At 30.7% G+C, this 23,455-nt stretch overlaps 1 protein-coding gene across 1 annotated transcript in view; it reads right to left on the bottom strand.

Moving 5' to 3' along the window:
• Positions 1-17,593: 17,593 nt before the first annotated feature.
• The window catches only part of Smp_133040 (hypothetical protein), a gene marked incomplete at its 5' end in the record, with an annotated part of 41,471 nt that continues 35,609 nt past the window's right edge, over positions 17,594-23,455 (bottom strand). Inside the window, 8 exons of the mRNA XM_018793494.1 lie at positions 17,594-17,908; positions 18,206-18,378; positions 18,567-18,629; positions 19,591-20,090; positions 20,920-20,989; positions 22,618-22,723; positions 23,019-23,036; positions 23,386-23,438. Of these exons, the coding sequence (XP_018648000.1) occupies positions 17,611-17,908; positions 18,206-18,378; positions 18,567-18,629; positions 19,591-20,090; positions 20,920-20,989; positions 22,618-22,723; positions 23,019-23,036; positions 23,386-23,438 (1,281 nt within the window). The 3' untranslated portion in view covers positions 17,594-17,610. The remainder of the gene's footprint in view (positions 17,909-18,205; positions 18,379-18,566; positions 18,630-19,590; positions 20,091-20,919; positions 20,990-22,617; positions 22,724-23,018; positions 23,037-23,385; positions 23,439-23,455) is intronic.

The raw sequence follows: 23,455 nt of genomic DNA on the forward strand, positions 1-23,455 counted from the left end.
ATCGATACACATTTTATTGAGTATTTTGAAAATAACGCCATGATTTGAACTTTTAAACATCTAGTTTAAGTTGATATGAAACATATAACACCATGTTAACATAATATTGATGTGTTTGTTTAAATTTCATACTTAATATTTTAAATCTGAATTGTTTTCGATTGTTTACAGTTATTTATTGTATTTGTTTACCTGACTAATTGTACATAATAAAAATGGTACGTAGTCAAACCGAAGGGATGTTTAATAACTTATCACACTGAATTGATGTGTTTTGTACAAATTTCCGTTAAACGAACTTCGTAGTTAGTCCGAATCAGAAAAATATATGTACTAAAAATATTTGAAGTGAACTTTGTATGTCATTTAGGTCTTTTGCTCAATATTTTTGAAAAATTCATATGAAGAATGTTTAGTACATAAGAGTGTCATCGATAACAGTTAAACGAAGAACTGTTCTAACCAGTCAATTAGTGATGATTATTACATACATTGCTTTTTTTGTCCAATGGTGTTTATTTATTACCGACGTATGACGATAAATCTGGCAACAATATTTCATATGTTTAAAGATATTACTGATTAGATTTCTTAAGTGATAGAAGTAGAAAAATTTTAGTGAGTTACAAATCAAAGTAAAAATAGGTTACAAAGTTTTATTTTTTTTAAAAAAACTGTCATAAATTACAGATTATCATTTTTAATTTCGATGACTTTGTAAAAACCCTGTGTGCACACATTTGAATTAGTAAAGTTTACGCAGAATTCAACGTAACCTTCTATTGAAAGTATTTAGAATAAACCCTACACCGGTAAATAAATAGCTGTAAGTACTAATACACAAAATTTAAGCACCGTAAATATTCACCAACAGAACTGTTTAAACAATAATTATCTCTGTTAATATTTTGTCCAACAACAACACTTTGCTTAGATTCGCCAAATACAACCAAGATTGTACATACATTCTGTGATTTTACGTCCCGTTTGAAAACGTTGTGGTCGCTTGCGATAAGAAGGGTAGTGTAATAGGTACTTTGATAACAGGCAATGAAGTTTTCTAACTTAACTAGACATTTTCATTTCACCAAATACTCTCGTAAAGACAAGTTGTAGCATAATTAGTCATTTAATAAGAATTATATTCCCATTAAAATTCATATCATAATACTAGGCTAAATCAAAGTGTGATTGAAAACGTATGTGACTTATTTATATGTTATATGAAAATAAGCATGAAATAACTGAACTGTGGTCAAGATTATCCTGTATACTCTACGTCAAACGTTCAACTTTTTAAATGACTTTAATTGATAGGATTACAAACATGCTGACCCATTAGCATTGATAGGCATTTTCTTACTAAGTATAACAGGATCTATTTAACAAAACCCACTGGGATGACAATCGTATACAAACTAATATAGTGAGATTATATAGACGTTGATTTCATTCTAATGAAAACACACAAATAAGGCTAACCACATATTTGTTGAATTTTATCATACTTCAAACTGATATTTCCAGAATACACGGTTATTTATTTACTTTTTAAAATTATCTTATGGCGTAAATTGATAACATAATGAATATCAGTAAAAACATCCAAAATGTTTCATTAAATCATATACGAATTATTCCAGTTATATATTGTTATTTTCTATTGTTGTTAACAAGGTACGCAATAGCTTCCGAATTCAAACATTTTTACAGTAATGCTTAACAGTTGTATGGTACCTTGTGATTTTTAATGATTCTTTCGTCCATATCAGTATAGTTTAAAAACAATCTTCATATAAATCTCACACCACATGGATGCAAGGCAGCATTACAAAATAGATTTTTCTTTATTTCCTACAAGACATACTGTTTAACGATAAATAAGTGAAGAATAAAGAGAAAAAACTCATACTTGCACAGAGTTTTTTCGACTTGTTAGATATGAAAGTACTTAATACTGTTAATAAAAAGTTAGCGATATAAATGACTTCAAAAGTGATTAAAGCATATAAATATGCATGAAATCATAAACTAATTCTGTAAATTAGAAATTCAAACACTTCACTTCTACCCGAAGTTTGTGCTGATGATGTCTTCCAGAAAGATGGTGAAAGCTCCACGACCAAACCATCCATCTCAGAGAACAAAACTCCAGTAAAATAGTGTTTTTAATTCACTAGAGAGATGTTAATCAACAAGTAACTTGCTTTGTCATGTAATTTTAAAAATAATCAATGACATTTAAAGGCGTTTTATGCATCAGCGACCAAACTTTAATAATTCTTTTCATAAAATGAATGATGAGGTTGATTTCACAGATTTCTACAGAACAATCCAATCTAGAGGTGATATAACTCAATGACATTGTATGTGAAACTTTATACTTAATAATTCATTTTAGATTTCGAATAGTTATTATAGAATCTTGACTTGAAAAGACATTTACCACACAAAAGTGAAGATAATAAACTAAATTTTCATTAAATCAATCTAGTAACAAGGTTATCTCCCTTAAATAAGAAATTAAACTTTGTAGTGTTACTTAGAGTGAAATTTAGAACACAAAATAGATTTCTCTAATGATTGTACTACACGAAAACTCAGTAGTATTTTACATAGATGTTGGGTTTGAGCCCGAAACAAATAAAAATTCTTGTCTTAACCTTTAAAGTTCTTTTTTTATGTGAACATTAATGAATAGCTGATTTGTAATACTGGTCGGCGGCCTATTCTCCATTGGGAGTAACAGGCGTCAGTAAGTGATTTGTAATACAGTAATTCAGTCATTTTTGAAAGATAGCAGAATAATTGTTAGCATTTGTTTTAGTCATTATTAGATTTTAATTATACGATACATTTATCTAACATTTTTTCTAGACATTTCATGGAGCTAGTTCATACAATTAGTTTACTGTTTATCCTAGTCATTCATTCCTGCAACTATTAAAATATTGCATCATTTTGACTTATTGCTTACTCTCTGTATAATATTCAATTAGAATACATTTAGTAACCATACACTTTTAACTTATGTATTTAAACATTTTATATGGTTACAATTAGTTTAAAAATAACCAATTTCATTGGTTAATTTCGAAAATTGTTTTTTGTTACGACAAACTTGTCTACCATTTAAACCAAAATTGTTTACAAACTTCACAAATGTTGAATTAAGAATTTAGTAGTTTAAATGGTGTCTTCAATACATTTTAACAGACTATGTAACATGACCATATCAAAAATCTTATACCTAATACTTCACACCATTCAAAATAAGTTCAGACAATTAACTAAAACAACTCATATAAATTATTAAGTAAATATTAGCTTTTGAAAAGACAATTCTATCTTAAGAAAGAATTTCAAATAAACTCAATTTGCATAGTTTAAATCACGAGTCAATTGAAGCTAGACCACCATGGAAAACCTGGAAGCACTGGACGGCCGTTTCGTCTTATTGTGGGACCAGATTTGTTGTCAGATATCAACTCACTGAAGACAATTGGTGAACGGTTGCTCAACTTCGTGGATTGGTTGAAGTTAGACATTAACACAATCGGATGCCTACTCAGTGGTCTATCGTTTGAGTGCTCTGACGGGGGATCGTGGATGCGCACTGCTGAGGAGTCTCACAATAGGACGAAATGGCCGTCCAGTGCTCCCAGATTTCCCATAGTAGTCTAGCTTCAATTGACTCATGGTTTCAACTATGAAAATACTGAAATCTCCATAAAACCCCTTCTGATAAACTCAATTTGTTATAAAAAGGTCAAACTTTGTCGTTTAGACTTATTCTGTAGTAAACTTAGCATTTATCATGTAAGCTATGCATTGTGTTCTTCATGTGATCATGTTGAATATTCTATGGTGAAATATCAACACAATGATAATTTATTTACATAGATAAGATGGAATCTCATGAAATGTCCTTTAGTTTTTATCATACACAAACATAATTCATTATTAAATGTGGACTAATTAGAATGGATTTATGAAATTAATAATAATTTGTTTTCGAATTTTTTAAACGTGACCTTATTTTTTCAGATAAAGTTCAACTATGACAATCTGTTTGCTTTAGGAACTGTTACAGTAAACTTCATTGGTTATACTCATCTTAAAACAATGGTTTCTATACCCAAAAGATTCATGATTTATGAAGAAAGCGACTCTTCTAAGATTGTTACTAAAAGCTCCTGAAGGTTTATGCTGACTATATACTACACCACTATAATAATACCAAGAGAATTTGTATGACATCTGCTATAATAAATAGTAATGAAATATGTAGGAATGGAATATTTGTTATCAAAGAATGCTTGTGATGAACTAATCAAAGTTAATTCGTTATATTTATGTGCATAGTTACGGTTTAGGCTGAAATATACTAGGAAGCTCAATGAAAACATCATATTGTGTCAATGAGTAATAGATAGGATTTAATAAGTTTGATTAATAATCAGAATTCATCAATAAGCATTTACATCTTCTGTCGGCTTACTGTATCTTGGAAACCCTAGGTCGCCAACCTATTTATATCTGTGTTGTTTGGAGAGTACTTCAGTAATCTGCTGCATGATAATTGCATTTTACTACGTATTTTTTAGTGTCTAAATAGTATTTTTAACAAGAAATGTTTTGTGATAGGTAACCACTGGTAACTTGTATCATAATCAAGTGACGCCCTTATATCATTCAAATGATCAGCTGTTTTACGTGAGTTTAGAACGCTTCAAAGTTACATGTTCACAATTCCGTACGAAACTATGCCCACGCTGGATGAATCCAGTCATTAAGACAAATCTTGAGAACTTGGATGTGTCTTGGTGAATAGTCACAATTGCGTGAAAAGTCTTTTTTGGTTTTCTTTGCTTTTCAACAATTTCTTCACTAGTATCCATCTCAGATGAAAATCATTTTCACAACCTTTGGTTTCTGTCTTAACAAACCAACTATAATGCTATAACAAAATGAATTCATCTTAACTAACTGGATTTTCATTTACTTCATATAATCAGATATTTTCACCTTACATATAATATTTTCTTAAAATAAACACAAATTCCTCACTGTTTATCAGTGAATATTCTTTTTAATTCAACACAAATCAGGAAAATGTATGAAACTATTAAAGTAACCAACAAATGAATTAAAAACATTAGTATTTCATTGCATTATCAGTTTGCTGATAAACCAGATAAATGTCTCAAGAAAATTCTAGAATATACATCAAACTTGCATAGACTTAACAATCAATAAGAATTGTTCCTGGTATTCAACAATATGTTTACATTTTGATAAGTAAGAATTACACACGGTTAGTACAGAACTGTATTATCTGTTTTATAATTTATTTTGCATTATAATGTGACAAAAAATATAAACAAACTACCAGAATTTTTAAAGTAAAACTTATATGTTATGATAAAAGATACGGATATCTTTGTTTACTTTATACAATGAATAATTGTATTATAGTACTTACTGGATAACGTTTACAAATATAACCTAGTATTCCTAATCATAACAAATCAACCACATAATCTGACTTGGTTTCATATCGTTTATAGACAACTCTGTAAAGCAAATATACGAGATTTAATAACGTGACATAATCGAATGCTGAAGTTTATGGGACTCATTCAAACCATATTTAATAAAACCAGATCATTAATCGTATTCGATGGATAGTTTGGTTAGATAAAAACTAGTAATCTTTAGATCTTTTAGGATTTTAGAATAATGGAGATGATTTGTAAATTAAGTGAATACTTTGGGTTTTATTACGGTCGCTTAACTCAATGGTTTAATGGTGGAACTTTTATTATAATTCTGAATAATGTCACCAGAGTTTGCTTCACTGTTGAACTAAGGATAGGGAGTGAAGTAGTCAAACGCGTCGACAACTTCACTTATCTTGGAAGTCTGATCAGCCATAATGGGTTGGTGTCTGACGAAATCTCTCCACCGATTCAAAAAGCTTGTTTGGCTTTTGCCAACTTACGTCACGTATGGCGAAGACGAGATATCTGTCTATCAATTAAGGGAGGAGTATACTGCTCAGCAGTTCGTTCTGTTCTACTTTACGGCTGTGAAACGTGGCCATTGAGAGTAGAAGATACTCGTAAGTTACTAGTATTTGATCACAGATATCTTAGAAATATTACTCGCATCTGCTTGGATCACCGGGTAAGTAATAGTAACGTTAGACACAAGATATTAAGGAATGATGTTAAATCAGTTGATGAAGTCATGAATCTTCATCGACTGAGATGGTTGGGCCACGTGTTACGTATGCCTGAACACCGATTAACACGACGCGCTATTCTGACTAGTGTAGGGGATGGTTGGAAAAGAGTTAGGGGCGGCCAAAACCAAATCGTGGCATCAGTGCTTGAAGTCACTAACTTCTAGTCTGAGCGATGTTGGTAGATACAGACTACTTAGTTGGGATCCGCTTGACTATCGTAATCAATGGTTGTAGACTATGTGTAACATGGCTGATAATCGATCACAATGGAGTAGGTGTATACACTTTCAGTCTTCCCTTAAACCTTGAGATTAAAATTGCTTCATATCTGTCTTTCTTCTTGTACTATTTCCTTATATACAATCTTTCTTTTATATATTACCACCACTAACTTAACTACTCCCATGAATTCGGTGTTCATCCTGTTGTGTTAATGAGCTATGACAACTTGGACCCATGCATATGTGTGCCTGATCCTACGTTGTAGCTGACTGACTGCTTCACTGTTCGAGATTTAGTTTGAATAGTGAATATTGGAGATCAACGTAAAGAATATCCACTAATAAGAAAAGCATAATGAAGTTTAATTGCCAACTTCATTTATCAAAAATAGACCTAAACATTAAATGAACTAAGAATAGCTATCTAATTAAGAAGAAAAAAGTTTTACCTATAGACTTGACTGATAAAAGATGTAAGTGATAATGCCTAAATTTTGAGACTTAATAAGGGATTATATAAGCCGTTCAGAAATACCGCCCATTGTTTAACATCTTCAAATGCTCATTTTCCAATGGGCGTTTCTATTACCTAATTTTTAAAATCCATTTTATCCACATTAACTACTCTACCATTAAAACTAATGTCCAGCTTAAAATCAGATCCATTATTCTCATTTTCTTCACTTACTAACTACTACGATTCAACTATGATTTCTAAATGAATAATGATCAACTTACGACAAATCTCTTTATTACGATTTTTTTAAAGGTGACGATTCCGTACACTATGGAGTAAATGAGGTTGATATAGATCATAGAAACATTTAAGTAAGACTTTCATTTTCGATTTTGTAACTCTTGTTTGTGTAAGGCCTCTAAATCCTTCAAAACTGTATACATTGGATCAGTGATTCGATTACGTACTTGTCGGTCTTTCAAAGATAAAAAGCACAAGATAGTAGTTTTATTCTGCCTTTATATAACAATTAATATTTCATTACAAATTAAAAGATCTACCTAACTTTACATCACTAAGGCTCACTAGCACTTCATGTTTTTCAGATCATGAAATTTCGTTCATTTCCATCAATATGTAATCATTAACGAACAGATCAATGTTGGAATTACCAAATCTTTGCTTGTCAGACATCCGTAACTTTTAAAGTCAACATACGAAGCTGTTGATAATCACGAATTCACGCTTTAGTATGACTGTAAACGGTCGGTTTTATATTTGGAAACTATAACTAAAATTCCAGGCATATGAAAACGGCATTTTTCATAACTGTATAAACAGCTATATTAACTATAAGGCATAGTACTGATTCGATATTATTATAAGTAACTGGCATTACTTCTTCAGTACTTATAAAAACTTTCGGGTTACAAATTTGATTTTCCATGGATTCATATTCCTCTAATTTTTAAATCTATACTTAGAACGGTAAATATAAACTTCGGAATAAGTTAGCTTCATTTCATTCGGATTAACATTTTTACCAGAAATTAGACCTACTCATGATTAAATTAATAACTTTCAATCTAATCATTTTATAAAACAAGCGAAACTGCAATTTATTTGTTTAAAGAAAATTAGTGGACATCTGAAAACCAAGGTAGTGTTCATACAAGAATAGAAAATGTCGGTTTCTTCATAATCGGATGACATTGATAACAAGCTTCAATCATTATATTCTATTTACGCCCAATCGAAATGACATAGAAATGATAAAGTATTTCAAACCATTGATTTTTCAATAGATAATCCTTTATTGCTTTAAGTGGATGAATAAATACTGGTCTGGATCGAGCAGTATGTTTATTCAAGAACAGAAGTAAGTGATAGTAGCAAGGTTTTGTTTGACAAAAGGAAAATGAAAAGATGTACGAAATTCATGTTGATATACCATAAAGGGTTGGTTGTAGTTTAACTTCTTAAAATTAACGAGGTTTGTTGTCTGTTGAATAACTAATGCATTATTTATTTGGGTCACTGTGCACTTCTGGAACTCGATAAGTGCCAATATATATTATATCATTTCAGCATTTCGAAGCTGAGTTACTTTAAGTTATTACTTTAAAGTTAATTCATCTACCCCAGAGTGAGCCAGGTTGGCGTTGAATGATTGATCATCTACACAACCCTTATTTTACAAAATTAGTGACAATCACCTACAAACAATATATTTTCAAATGTCTAAATTATATCCTAATTTATAGTAGGTGGTTGGTCAAATCCAAAGAGGTAAGTACAAGACGAGAAGTTAATCATGAAATATAACATCAGTTTGATAGTAAGCATTTTTTCAGTTGCTTGGATACTAAAGTGTTTTTCACAGACAAAAATTAATTAAATATTTTTAAAAGTATCTATGGGACATTGTGAAAATGATTTAGTGAGTGATGATGCCTATAAAACTTAGTTTCACGTTGCCCAGACTTGAAATTTCAGTTAAATGATATTGGTCAGATTATTAAAACCATTCGGTCGTGGTATGTTGATCTACATATCAGAAATTAGAAATATAAGTATCACTCGGACTGCAGTACACCAGTTTTTCTTTTACTTAAAATAGATGTCGGCTTATCCTTCTATTAGCTAATATTCCGATTAGAAAAACTATGACAATTTATTTACTTAACCTTGTTTTCGAGCATAATGTAACAAAGTTAATTATCACACCTCGCAACAAAAAAGTATTCGCTTATTAAATATAAAGTGAGATGGTGTTCATACATCTTTAAATTTAACTATTTCAAATATCTTAACAGAATTATTTACCTCTTCGAAATTAAATAAGTTCGTGTTATTCTGTTGCATTAATTTTTTTAGGCACTGTTTAAACTAGATAGACGCCTCTTATTAACAAATGTTTTCGTTAATTTTATGTACTCAACCCTAAATAAACGAGGTACTTACAAAAAAAAACAAGTTTCATGTTTTATTTCATGTGACTATGAACAAACTAAATGACATTTTTGTATTAGACTTAAATTTCAGTGTGTACATGATTTATTCTCACACTGAATATTTATTCAGCTGGAAATAAAATTTGTCAATAATTTAGACACTATCATGGAAGATTACAGTGGTTCTGTAACAAATAAATACATATATTGGATTCTTGTTGCGTGCCATCTTGGAATTGATAGACACGGTTAGTAAACTCTAGAAAAAGCTCGATTTATAGTCACAGAAACAAAGCTACACATCACTTATCTAAAATAAACCAGAATAAACAAGGACTATTCGCCCGAAATAGTTGTTTTCACCCGGAAAATATTTTAGTTTTTCAACATGAAATTCCTGTCATTAACTGTAAGGTAATGTTAGTTGTTAAAAAAAACGATACTTGAAGGTGAAGACACTGTTTCACTCTTCTTATTCAAGAGTTATATAATCAGATATATCCTTTGAATCAATTATTCAATACTCGAGTTAGCTGCTGGATGGTTGAAGGTATTTGGCAGGAAACCTTGTCATTTTGTAACTTGGCTATCGAAATTCAATCAGCGTTAAGAACTAGACAAACACGACATTCGTTACCATTCAATGATCAACCAATGCACTTCAGTTAACTGAGAGGGGTCGGTATTCACTGCCTATATTTAATTTAGTGTAATACAGATTTAACGAGGGTCAAAATAACCAACTTGTAAGAACCCTAGTTGTGATTCTAAACAACTCAAATGAATTACATGGGGGGCATTACGTTCAACTGGTTTGTATTTACACTTTCTCGACGATAGGGAGATAAATGGAGAGAACAAATACCAGTTGTTCAAGTGCTCTTAATATAATAAAAATGAAGTGATAAAAAATTATAATTTTTAGTATTCCAGTAGTTGATTTATGGCAGTTATAACGTTATCACAGAGAGACAACATATTGAAAGATTTTCACCAATAAACCTATCAAGATTGCATGGTAGGAACACAATATGTAATCTTCGTTCAAAATTGCTGGGCGTTCTTATCATCCTGATATAAGACTTGATATGTGCTCAAAACCTATACACGGACGGCTCTCAATGAAAAATTGTGCTACCCATCAAAACACTGATGATTATTAACACTGAGCATTAACTCATATTCATGCATAAGGTGTCTGTTGATCCACGTGGTAGGTTAATAGAAAAAAACTACAAGACTATTCCCGTTATATATAATATTTAACAGGCAGTCAATCAGTGATAATCAATGTGGGACCTAGAACAAATGTACTTCAGCTCAGGTCTTTTCATATGGAGTAATGCAGTTTGTCTTAGTTACCTACTTCAAATTAATCTATGATATATCGGCTTAAAGTAATCCACAAGTTCTTAGGCCATTGAGTAATATTACGAAATGCTTAAAGCAAACTTGAAACATTTACAATTAAGCACTCGTGTATATGCATATCTAAACGGATTAGGAGACACTAACAACAACATACTATTTAGCCTCAAAGTTATTATTATTGAAAAATTGTCTATTCACTGCATAGATCAAAGAGAAAGAAACCAATTGAATTTACATTTATATTTTATAAGGTATTCGCATAAACATATGTATATAATAATTTACACAATGGAAATGGTTGAAAACCCACTTCCCGACGATCGTTGTGTAAATAATAAAAACTAGTAAGAAAAAAATCAACACAAAAGGAATTGAAAGAGAAAAAAACCTGAATTTACACTCAAAGAGAAAACAACTACACAGATGAACAAAAACAATAATAATAACAATGAGAAAACAAAAAGAACAGTTTCATTTCAAGTAATGTTATCATAGCAAAAAGATCAAGTATGAGGATATACATATATATATGCAACAAGAATAAATAAACTAGACGCTAATTAAAATAAATATTTCGTGGAATACAAAAGATATTTGTACATATATATACATACCAAAGTTAATAATCATCACATTCATGTGTATAAAAGTGATACGCAATATTGTTATCACCGATGTATACAGATATTTAAGTTATGCTTCAAGAAAAAAAAAACTATTTGATTCCATGTACTACCATTGTCAGCAGTGTTATCAATTAAATGCAAGTTTACTTTTGTGAATCATGCACATATATTGATATTTATTTGTTTATTTACAAGTTCAGGTAGGGTAACGTTTCATTTATGTCAACTTATTGTTGCAACCACTGTTGTTGTCGCCACTGTTCCTGCTGCTAACACCGGTAATATTATTATGTTGTAAATACAAATCTGTGAATGTTCCAATAATTGTTACGTAATTTGGTTCAGGTATTAGAGTTATTTCTTCAGGTGATGCCAAAAGTATGTCATCTAAAATTGAAACAAAACAAAACGTCACAGGTTAATACCATTATTATCCAGTCATTTAGTCTCAAAATAGAACCTAGCATGTACGTATATCGGTTCCAGTTACCATACCCGACCAGCACAGAGGGATGAAACTATCAGGCCGAATCCCAAGAGCTCAGAATCCCGAGGAAGATAAAGAACGGTAGTAACCGCGCCATTACGGACGATTTTGAGTCAGATCATTCAGTCTCTCACTATTAGTAACGACAATTATACGGTTCTCAACCAGGTAGTCTACAACCACAGACATAGCTCAGTCCGACTGCTAGTGACCTCGTGGACTGATGCTATGTTTTGGCCCGACCTCCTCCACTATCTTCCAACCTGCCTCTACACCAAGAGACATCGCCTGTAGTAGTAGGCGGTGGTTGAGTATACGTTACACATATCTCAACCATCTCGGTTGATGAAGATTTACTACCACAACAATTGATTCCCGATACTTTTCTTGTATGCTATTTCTAACCCTGGCATTGTTTGGTCCGTGGTTCCAAAATACACGAGGAATGATTCGAAGACACATGGTGGAATACCAGTAACTTACGAATATTCTCTACTCTTCATAGCCATGTTTCATACCCATAAAGTAGGACATAGAAAACTACTTGACAGTAAACTCGTCTTTTGGTTAGCAGACAGATATCTCACGCTAAGTCACGTAAGTTGGCAAAAGCCAACCGAGCGTTCTGAATAAGTGCCGAGATTTGATCAGACACTAGATCATCAGGAATGATGAGATTCCTAAGATAGGTGGATATTATTATTATTATCACTGTATACTCTGGAAACAAGAGAAGAATATGTGTGAGCATAACATAACCTCCTATTATGAAAAAGTCTCATAAGCCAATAACCAAATAAAATTTTGTTAATTAATTAAGCCAGAAGAGTGAAAATGTTTCGTATTTTATTGTTTTCTATTCAGTAATGAACAATTTGCTTATCTGGAAATATTAATCCATATGAAAGTTTAAAAGAAATTATCTATCCATCGAAAAAAAATAAAATGTTTAGAAAGCCAAGTTGTAATATTTAATTATATGGCATGATGAGTACGGAATAAGTATAAGAGTCAGATTTTAATTCATTGGCAAGTGAGTAACATCTAAATGTATCATTTTTATTTTAATATTTTGTTCTTAGTTGTAAAATCTATTCTTCTGGCTAGTGTACACGTCTTACTATCAGTTAATTTGGAATGTTTCAGTCAATAAAACCACTTTTTTGAACATCCATTAGTGGACCATCAAGCATAATTGAATTTCATCTAATGATCAGCATTTTATTCATTCATTTTAACAATTACAAATTTTATTCAGTTTTTGAATCCTCTTCTCTACACAATATGTAAAATGGATTCATGACATGTATTTAGTAAGTAGTGTGTAATCAAACTATTAAAACTATTTGTCTGCAGAGACGTAAGTACCTTTGAATCCTTTCAATAAAATGCATAAATGTTTCCTTCTTTTTTTAATAACTACTTTTGAATGTACACATAAACTAAGATAAGCAAATAAGTATAGCATATAATGAATATTAATGCTGACTAGTGTAGGGGATGGTTGGAAAAGAGTTAGGGGCGGCCAAACCAAAACGTGGCATCAATGCTTGAAGTCACTGACTTCTAGTCTGAGCGATGTTGGTAGATGCAGACTACCTCGTTGGGGTCCACGTGACTATCGTAACCAATGTTTGTAGGCTCTGTGACATGGCTGATAATCGATCACAATGGCGTAGGTGTATACACTCTTTATCTTCCCTTAAACCGTGAGATTAAAATTGCTTCATATCTGTCTTTCTTCCTGCACTATATCCTTATATACAACCTATCTTTTATATACTGCCACCACTAAATTAACTATTTCTATGAATCCGGTGTTCATCTTGCCGCGCTAACGAGATATGGCAACTTGGACCGATGAAAATGTGTGCCTGGTCCTACGTTGTGGCTGACTGACTGACATATTAATTCATTGTTTGAATTACTTATTCTACAAACTTGTTTTCGTTTTGACATTTATTTTGTTATATATATAAATTTTTTGATCATTGTCAAAATTCACTCAATTTTAATTTGAGATGTCAAACAGTAACAAATGAACATTGAAATTAAGAAAATATTAAATTCCTGTTTTTTTTCTTTTTTTTCAAACGAGGGGTTATTGAGGAAGAAAAATAAAATTCAACTATAATGTAACGTATAGTTTTAGTAAGATGTTATAACATTTGGTTAATCATTTGTTTATTCATTTATTTATTTTTTGACGTGAATAACAAGAATAAATAAATAAATAAAACTTTAACTACAGGATAACTTCCACTTTTCTACGACTGCTGTTAGTTTTAAAACTTAAGAAGAAGAAAACACAAACACTTGTAAAATTATTGATAGAAATGCTTTTTTTTCTCCTAGGAAAGAAACAAGTTTTAAACGTGATATTATTAAAGGATATATTTGACACTTAACATTGTAAAAACAATATTGTTTGCTTAAAATGATTTAACAGATTTGCTTTGTTTTTGATTTAGGAAACAAACTAGATATTTCGTTTATGATGGAGTAATGGGCACAATGTTTTAAACAAAATAGAATTTACATAGAAAAAAGCTACACAATTTCATCGAAAATATAGAACAATCCTAATCTATTTTCTCTATACTACTTGATATTGATCAATACAAGTATGTGTTACACTGACTTTATGAGCTTTTTTATGGTTTAAAGCTGTTCACATTGTTACAGATACAATGCAAAGTTGCCCCCAGTCATTTACTAGTTTAGGGCCTGTATTTAAAACAACGAAACACCTTCGTACTGTAATAATATGATATACGATCGCACATACTATTTTCTTTGAATGCTGATGCTAACAATCGCCAATACTTTGCTGTTCTTTATTTTTACTGTACTAATTCAACATATTTAAGTACAAAAGTAAACTGTTTTATCAAATTACAGTTTAAGCTATTAATTAAACATTGACGAAACTGGTGTTTCGAAATGGAATTAAGGATCGCCTAGCTTATTTTAGAAGAAAATTGCTATGGACATTTTCATTACTATGCAGTGGTGACTTATTTTATAGTTTCACAAATCAAATGAGAGTGTATGGGACAACTTAAAACGGTAGTGGTATCGCAGTTATGATTTAAAACGCTAAACGAATATACATGTCGAGAAAAAGATCATAAGTAACTAGATGAGGAAACTTAGCCATAGACCAACAAATGCATAAATAACTAATTTCAAGTGATTTCTTTTATGGGCGTACAACTCAGAAAGTAACATATGACTTGTTTCTCATCTTCATAAATAAACATAGGTTGAGCTTTCTAAAGAGAAAAATGTGTAAAAGGAGCTGAATTTTCCACATAGACTCAGTTTCCGAATTTGTAAATAAATTCCGGATGAATAGCTGACCAATATGGTTTTAATGCACTACAAAATTTTGTTAAAAACGCAACAACAACAAAACAAAATCATTTTAGACAAACTAACCTGAAATAGTGTATGTTACTCTATCAGAAAACAAACACGGTTGTGATTTTGCGAATACACGAACCATACGAATGGCTCTCATATCTCGTAAATGCTGATGAATAAGATAGATAAGTAAATACATTAATTCAAAAACCAATCCATAAATGAACTGAAATAAAAAAAATCTTCAGAAAGAGATTTCTTGCTAACAAAAAAGAACTGAGTCTTGAAACAGTAGTTTAACATGGTATATTATTAGATGAATTTCTTCGTTTTACTGACTCATTCGTAACGATATTAAGATGTCTTCGAAGCATCGTTTAGAGATCATAAAACTATGAGGTGAGGAATAGTGAGGTTGAGCATAGAGTACTAAATAAAGGTAGTAAAACCGTTAATGAGTCTTCATCGAATAAGTTTTTCGGGAGACTTGTATTTCAAACCTGTCCATGGAGATAAATTAATTTCTAACCTTTGCGGTTCTAGTTTTGTTTCACACATACATTTCTCTTACTTTTTTCGAAATAAATTCCCAATGGTTAGGCTTCCTTCGACTCCTTTACTAATTGTTGATTTGATTCTTTTGTGTTAATATGCTACGGTAACCCGGGCAAATGCAGATTTGTCCTGGGCTCTATGTTAATCTTAATTGAACCAGATAGTCGACATCATAGAGGAATATTTGGGGAACTAACCAGGGTGATGGACAGATATAAGAAGAACAAAAGTTTTAGAGTCAAACAACACAACGCGTATTAAATAACACAATACAAAAGTAGATTTTCTAGTTAAAAAATTATTCTAAGGCATACAAATAAATAAATAACCACAATATTTAATTAAATACAAGAGAGATTGTATCTCGAACAAAAAACTCAATTCAGGTGAGTTTCGAGAAGACTTCAGCAACTTGATAAATCAAGCATTTCATTTATATCTGGGCACCAGACAATAATAAAGTTGCAGGCATAACTTACTCCTCGATCACAGATACACTTAATTTGTTGGATTCTAAACATGAAAAACAGAAACATGACTGAAAATGTTACGGTAAAACTAGTTTATGAGCACAATGGTAAGCTGGTTCACATTACATGTGATTTTATTCATTTAAGGGTTGTCAGAACACAATTAGGTGTAAAATGGGACTTCTGGAAGACGCTTCTTGTTTAGTATACATAATTATGACATTATACAAAACGTCTTTTAATCAAAGCTACTTTTTGCGAGGCAGACTGTAATTGACTGAGCTGCATTATTTCAATGACATTAAATAAACCAGTATATGTATACAAGAGAGATTTGTCACAGAAGAATGATTGAATAGACAGTTCTCAACCACCACCCACCCTAATACCCTTAGGCTAGGTGGGAAAGAAGTGTATTGGAAAACATCTACTGGAAGCTAGACTAAAACAAGACATTAGTCCGTGGATTGCTGATTAATGTACGAGGAAGAATATAGACCTCTTGACTGGGGGTCACACAGTAGTCGTAGTCAGTGGTTCGAGATGTTGAGTGACATGATTCGAAAACAGCAGCGCAATGACACAGTTGAATTCAATTTTTCTTTAAATGTTCCACTGTAATTATTAACATTATTACTATGCTTTTGTACGTCATCTTACTAACTCCTTTAACCACTGTCATGATATACGGTGTAGTAAGCTAGATTAATACATATTTCTATTAAATTCTATGTTGTCTAGGACTGACTGCTACAAAGATATATTAATTTTAAAATTCCAAATGGATACGACTGACTTCGCTTTTTAGAGCAAAGGCGATCAAGTAAAATCGCATTTTAAATTAACTTTACACATTTCATTCATTTAGAGCAAAACATGATAGTTTAATTCCTTCATTAAGCTGACATGAAATAATGGTTTAGAACTACTCATATGATAGAACACTATGAACGAGAAGTTGAAAATTGAACATTTACATCATAGACGAATGTGGAAAAAAACTGTAACACTAGAGTATGAGAAAGTTGTGTGTAAGGAACTACTTGTATACTTAATTTATCACTTCGATGACAATAATTAATCTTAAATGTGCTAGAAGTAGTACACATTTAGGTACACTTTAATAATCAAATTCAGTGATCATAAAAGTTAACGAAATAGTATCAACTGGGAATAGAAAATAAAGTAGCCCCATTACCTGATTACTACGTATATATTTCAACAAACATTTTTGATTTCTTTAATAATGGTTATATTACCACTCTGACATTAAAACAAGCAATGAGGAAAAAATCCAAATATGAGCAGTTGTTACAGACCATCATTTTTTTAAAAAATCACTAGATGTAATTAGTTATTCGACAGAGATATGAAAACTTACGTATAATAATTGACGAATTGCCTGCTGACCAAATAAAGTTTGATGTTGTTGAGCGAATAATGCCAGTGTAGTTCCACCACAGTTAGAAAGTTGAGCACATAAACTTTGTAAAACATCGCAGAACAATCTTGGTTTAGGAGATCCAACTTCAGAGAACCAAGGTTGTGGGAAGAAATAACCTGTAGGGACAGTGTTCGTATTGGAAGAGTCCTTAATTGAGGTTTTGGGATCACTTTGGTTCTCACTGTTATCGGACACTGCTGAACCTAATCTACAAGTCATATAAATGTATATTGAAATAAAAGTTCGGGAAAAATAGTATTATTACTGACAACAAATGATAATTAACTATCGCAAATGATAAATGAATATAAAAGTGAAACACAACCCTAGCAGGGTGAAGTGAACAAAACTCTCCAGGATTTCTAGAGCAGAACACAACTACTATGAGGTACAAGTCGTGGTCGTTGATAATACGTTTACAGATGTGAAATGTTTATGAAAACTAAATTAGACAATTGGGTACAAATGTGAAAAAAGTAGTATTGTTTTAAATGTTAATACTTACCTTGGTCGCTTTGGTGGATGAGTAGGTTCCAGTCTATTATCCTTAGTCAATTGTGCCGAATTTCGGATAACAACATTAGAACGAAGATTCATATTCGGTTTTAAATGGACAAGCCAAAGGCGTATATGTTTATGATGAACAAATCGAGAATAAATGCTGCCAACATTGAATACCTAATTATAGAAAAAATTCACATGCAAATGAAAACATTAAGAATTCATTCTGATTACATAGAAGAAAAAGGAAGTATTAGAAGCTTTATATCGCCATGCAATATATCTATAAATGTCATTTTGGTGTATTACAATTTTTATAAAGAAATTAGACAAAATAAATACACAAAACAACTACGCAAACTAACCATGCGAGAGTCCAATAGATTTTGTAATGCATTTGAAACATTGCTTCGATCACCAATATTTTGCTAAAAAGGTATTTTAAAAAATAACACCATTTGGAAATACGTTTCACTAATACTTTAATGTATTGAAATAAAATTTTCAGAATACATCATATTCAATGGTATATCTACAGTATTTTCCAATAACACGAGCACTAAGAAAATGCTATATCGATAAACACGATAAAAATGATTTAAAGCTTCTAAAGTACTGAGCTAGTGTTCTATTGCTTAGTTGATTGTCTTGAGTAATGATAACTCAATTGAGTAACAAAATATAGACTAAATAAACTCACAAATACTAAGATACATGTACTGAAATACTTATAAACATGTCAAAATGGAAATTTATGGAGGGATTAAGCTTTTCAATACACTAGAATATAGTTCTTTATAACCGCTATAAACAAAGGTGAGTCAGTCAGTAAATAGGTAAGAAGGGGTTATCAAAATTACAAAGTGCCATGAAAGTAAACCTATTTTTGACAATAATAGTGAATAATAAATAAAATGTGATCAGTAGTGGAATCCCAGACGTGTTTCAGCCTAATAGTAAAGCACTAAACTTTAATAAGACAATAAAATTTGACAAATGGATTTAAAACGAAATAATCCTCAATGATAAAAATCTCTTCACCAATTAGATCTTAGAAGTCATCCATCAACAGTGATCGACATATGTCGTTAAAAGCAATATAGTTATCCTGACACTAAGATAAATGCGAAAATTTTGCAAAACTTGTTTGGTGATCTGTATTTAAGAACCAACTTGTAGGAAGTTTTGAATGAAGTTTGAATATTTTTATCCATGAGCTAGCAACTAAGTTACTTTGTAATTAAGATATATAGTTTGCAGACTACTTATTAAACAATATTTTACGGTTTATACTAAGCTATAGCGTTAACCTTGGAGTAACTAACCGATGACAGAACACATATACAATCAATAGAATTATTATAATTACTGTTATTGTTATAAACTGACTTTAATTTCCATGACAGAGCGACCACTAAATAGACTTGTTTGAATGTATTCTTCAAGACGATATGATATACTATTTTCTAATTTGACATCCATATCCACATCGACTCCATTTTCATTTTCAATTAAATTACCATCGTTCGAAGAAATCACACCCAGATCATGCATTTGAAAAACTAGTGATTTACTAGTCTGCTTAACTAATGGCTTTAATGAATTTATAAGAGATTTCGACAATTTCGGCAAACTCCAGTCGGTTTTTTCCACGTTATTATTATTTGTTAAAACTGCTTGAATATAACCACCATTAAATGATAAATGATGATCGAACCAACGTGAATGTCGCATAGAACTATATTCACCAACAAACAATGGATCGTTTAGAAGTTCATTAGACACACCCATGCGATATAATAGATCTTTGCGTAATTCAGTTGGTTTCATTTGCATTGAAGAGTTTTGTGTTGTTGGTGCTCGTAATGGTAGTGAATCGACAGTATCATCTGTAAAATATGATCAGTAAAATATTATCGGAACTAAAAAATAAACTACAATACGCTGACTGATAAATAAATGAACTCAATGAATTATTTAAAAATAATCGTATAACTTGTCACTAGGATAGTGAACTGCAAAATAAGAGAATGATGAAAAACAACCTTGTCTGTTCTCTTTTACTTATTTAGTTAATTAAAGAAATTTAATCACTAAGTGTAGGTTTATTTACTATTACTCGAAATTTACGTACAGTTTTAGAAAAGAAATTTAATGGCATAGCTATATAATAACCCAAAAAGTTAAAGGCAAAAAAAAGATGTTTCTCACTTATTATTTGAAGATTGAAAATTGAATTTGCTAACAAGTAATCTACTATAACACAACAGCGTGGTGTATATTACAGGTTAAATGTCCAATAAATTGATGGGGGAACATGAGATAACTTATGATTGTATTTTATTTTAAAGAAATAATCTTAAAAATAACCCAAATACAGAAAAAAACAATGGTGAGACTCTAGACTCTTCTTGAAGAATTTATACATGTTAAATTCCCAAAGTACATGATGATAATGAATACGATCATTTTTAAAACATAATTTAGTAAGCACAAAATATATGTACATATTATAGTCTGCTTAAAATATACACTGGCGTAGGTAAAAATGCAAAATAATATCAGAAACTTTTAGGAACTCCAATATCAACTTAAAGTTCAATAAAAATTATTTCGAATTATGTGCAAATTCTTCAACTTATATGATCAAATATTATAGAACAAACACTCCATTATATTTAGGTAAATTATATATATATATATATATATATTACTCACCTGAATATGTTTGACCATTACCAACTAAACAAATATCTTCCACTTTGATGGATATTTGAACATCAACAAACTAGATGAAACAGATAAAAATGAAAAATAATATATAATAATATCAAATTATAAAGAATAATGTTAGCTAAATGGATATGGAGTTGGACTTTTAATGTTTATGATGGGACAGACTAATAGCTAATTACTCTTTGAAGTATGCTGTTTAAAAGGATAATAAAAGCTTCACGACTAAACCATTCGGCTTAGAGAATGCAACATCACCAAAAATAGACTAACTTCATAGAATCCCAAATAAATAAGTGATGTGATAATACTGAAAACAGATAGTTATGACAAAAAATGTGGTGACCATTACATCATGAGATAGAACAACAACATCAAATATAAGTTACGTTAATAATACTTAGCATTACAATAAGGTAATTGATTTATACCTAACTAATGATACAAGCTCTTAGAAAAGCTGAATAGTTTATATTCTATTGTTTATGATATAAAACATCAATGCAACCTAACCAGTTATTATAAAGTAAATTTTTATCATAAATCCACTCTTAGGACAGAATAACCACCGAGAAAACTATTGGATTGATAAACAGACATCCCTAAATATGCATAATGTAACTGATTATGTAAATCAAAACAATCTTATTTTCTTTCACATGATACTAAATTTTTGTTTTCATATATAACCTATTTTTTATCATAGAAAATGTTAGTGATCATGTGGCGTAAGAATACAACTACCAGCCAACAGGTCACATGTTCGAAAACCATTAAACAACTAGTTCCGGCTAGACGATCGGATAACAACTATTACGAACATTCAATGATTTAGTCGATAAACCTACAGGAAGTTGTGATAAAATGGTTGTGAGAAAACACTTACGATTCACAAAATTTCAGATCAAACTTAGACAAAATAATTAATTATTATGCTTCTCTAGATTATAAGTAGTTTAATAACCCTGACAACTGATTCATATCAGTTACTAAGTTGATTGTCGATTGTATTCATCTAAACATTACAAATCAGATGTCTCTATAGTTCTATTTAGAAGAGGTCAATAGTTTCTACTGGTACTAAAGAAAATGTTTAAATACTGTATTTACTACCAATGAACAATTTTCCATTTCCATCCTTCAATTTCTTTTGGAATACAAGTATACAACCTGATTTGGATTAAATTCTAAAAATTTATAGTTAACAAACCTTCACAAGTGAAAACAGATTATAATTCATATAGTTTCCAAATTTATCTAATTATATTTAATTTGATTTTGTACTGTTTATACAGACAGTATCGTAAATGGAATTGTTATTACTTTAAGATACCATGTGTTAAGGAGCATTTAGAGAGTATAGAAAAATAACTTAAATAATCTTTAATGAAAGTCAAAAAGACCAATAACACAATAATTATAAAACACAATAACAATAAATACATAACATTAACATTCTGTTTAAAATAGAGGGCAAGTATTTACACTTACTGGATAAAATAAGAATTGTTCCAAAAAGAAAGCTACACAACCACCGGTTGTGATGTCAGAAAATAAATGTTTGTGAATTATTTTTTTCAGTTCTGGTGTTTCATTGTCAGTCATGCTTTCTTTTTCTTTTTCCTCTTCTTCTTCTGTCTGTACGCTCGAACGAGTTTTTCTCCTTGATTTGTTTTGAACTACATTACGGTATAAATTCAAATGGTTAACAGAACTAGTCCAAATTGAATAAGATTCTGGAATATATTTCACTTGTGTAAAAAATTCACCATGTGTCCAACGTGAAAATCTATTTAGTATTGAAATACAAAGTAACAATAAGTAGTAATTGACAGAAACTATGAAATGAAAGTGAAGAAAACAATGAATTATTAGCGACTTGAGTTACATAAGTTATTTGTCAATTAAATGAAGATTACCATTCAACTTGTGATCAAATTGTGACCCATTTGATTAGGTTGTTCGAATACTCAATCACAAGTAAATCAAACAAAACTTAGAAGAGGAGAAAAACAATAATATCACAATCTATAGATTAAAAAATCAGACAGATTTTTAAATGAAAACGCAGTAAACGTTCTTACTTTAATAAAATGTGTAAACTATTGGAACAATATATGATATAGAAGTAATAAGCTTAGAGCCATAAATTTCCGTACATAAGAATAAGATCAAACTTTCAAACAGTGCATGATCACACTGTATAAATATTTCGGCTACAAGCAATTCATATCACACTCACTAAACGAAGATATACGTTAAAAACCCGGAAGTTTTATGAAAATAAATACACCATTTGATTTTAAAAGAACGATTAACCTATCAAACTATTAAGATAATACCATATAACTAAATCACAGACTAAAGAGCATGCATAACTCCAAAAGAATTAAAAGTACATTAGTACACTAAATAAAATTTATTAAGGAGAAAACATAGAAATTTACTTACCTATGAGTAAGAGCAATACAAATAGAATTGACAAGACGAAAACCTGGATCAGACTAAAAGAGATAAATGC

Source organism: Schistosoma mansoni, chromosome 1, assembly GCF_000237925.1.
Source record: "Schistosoma mansoni strain Puerto Rico chromosome 1, complete genome".
In the NCBI taxonomy this organism is placed as follows: Eukaryota; Metazoa; Platyhelminthes; class Trematoda; order Strigeidida; family Schistosomatidae; genus Schistosoma; species Schistosoma mansoni.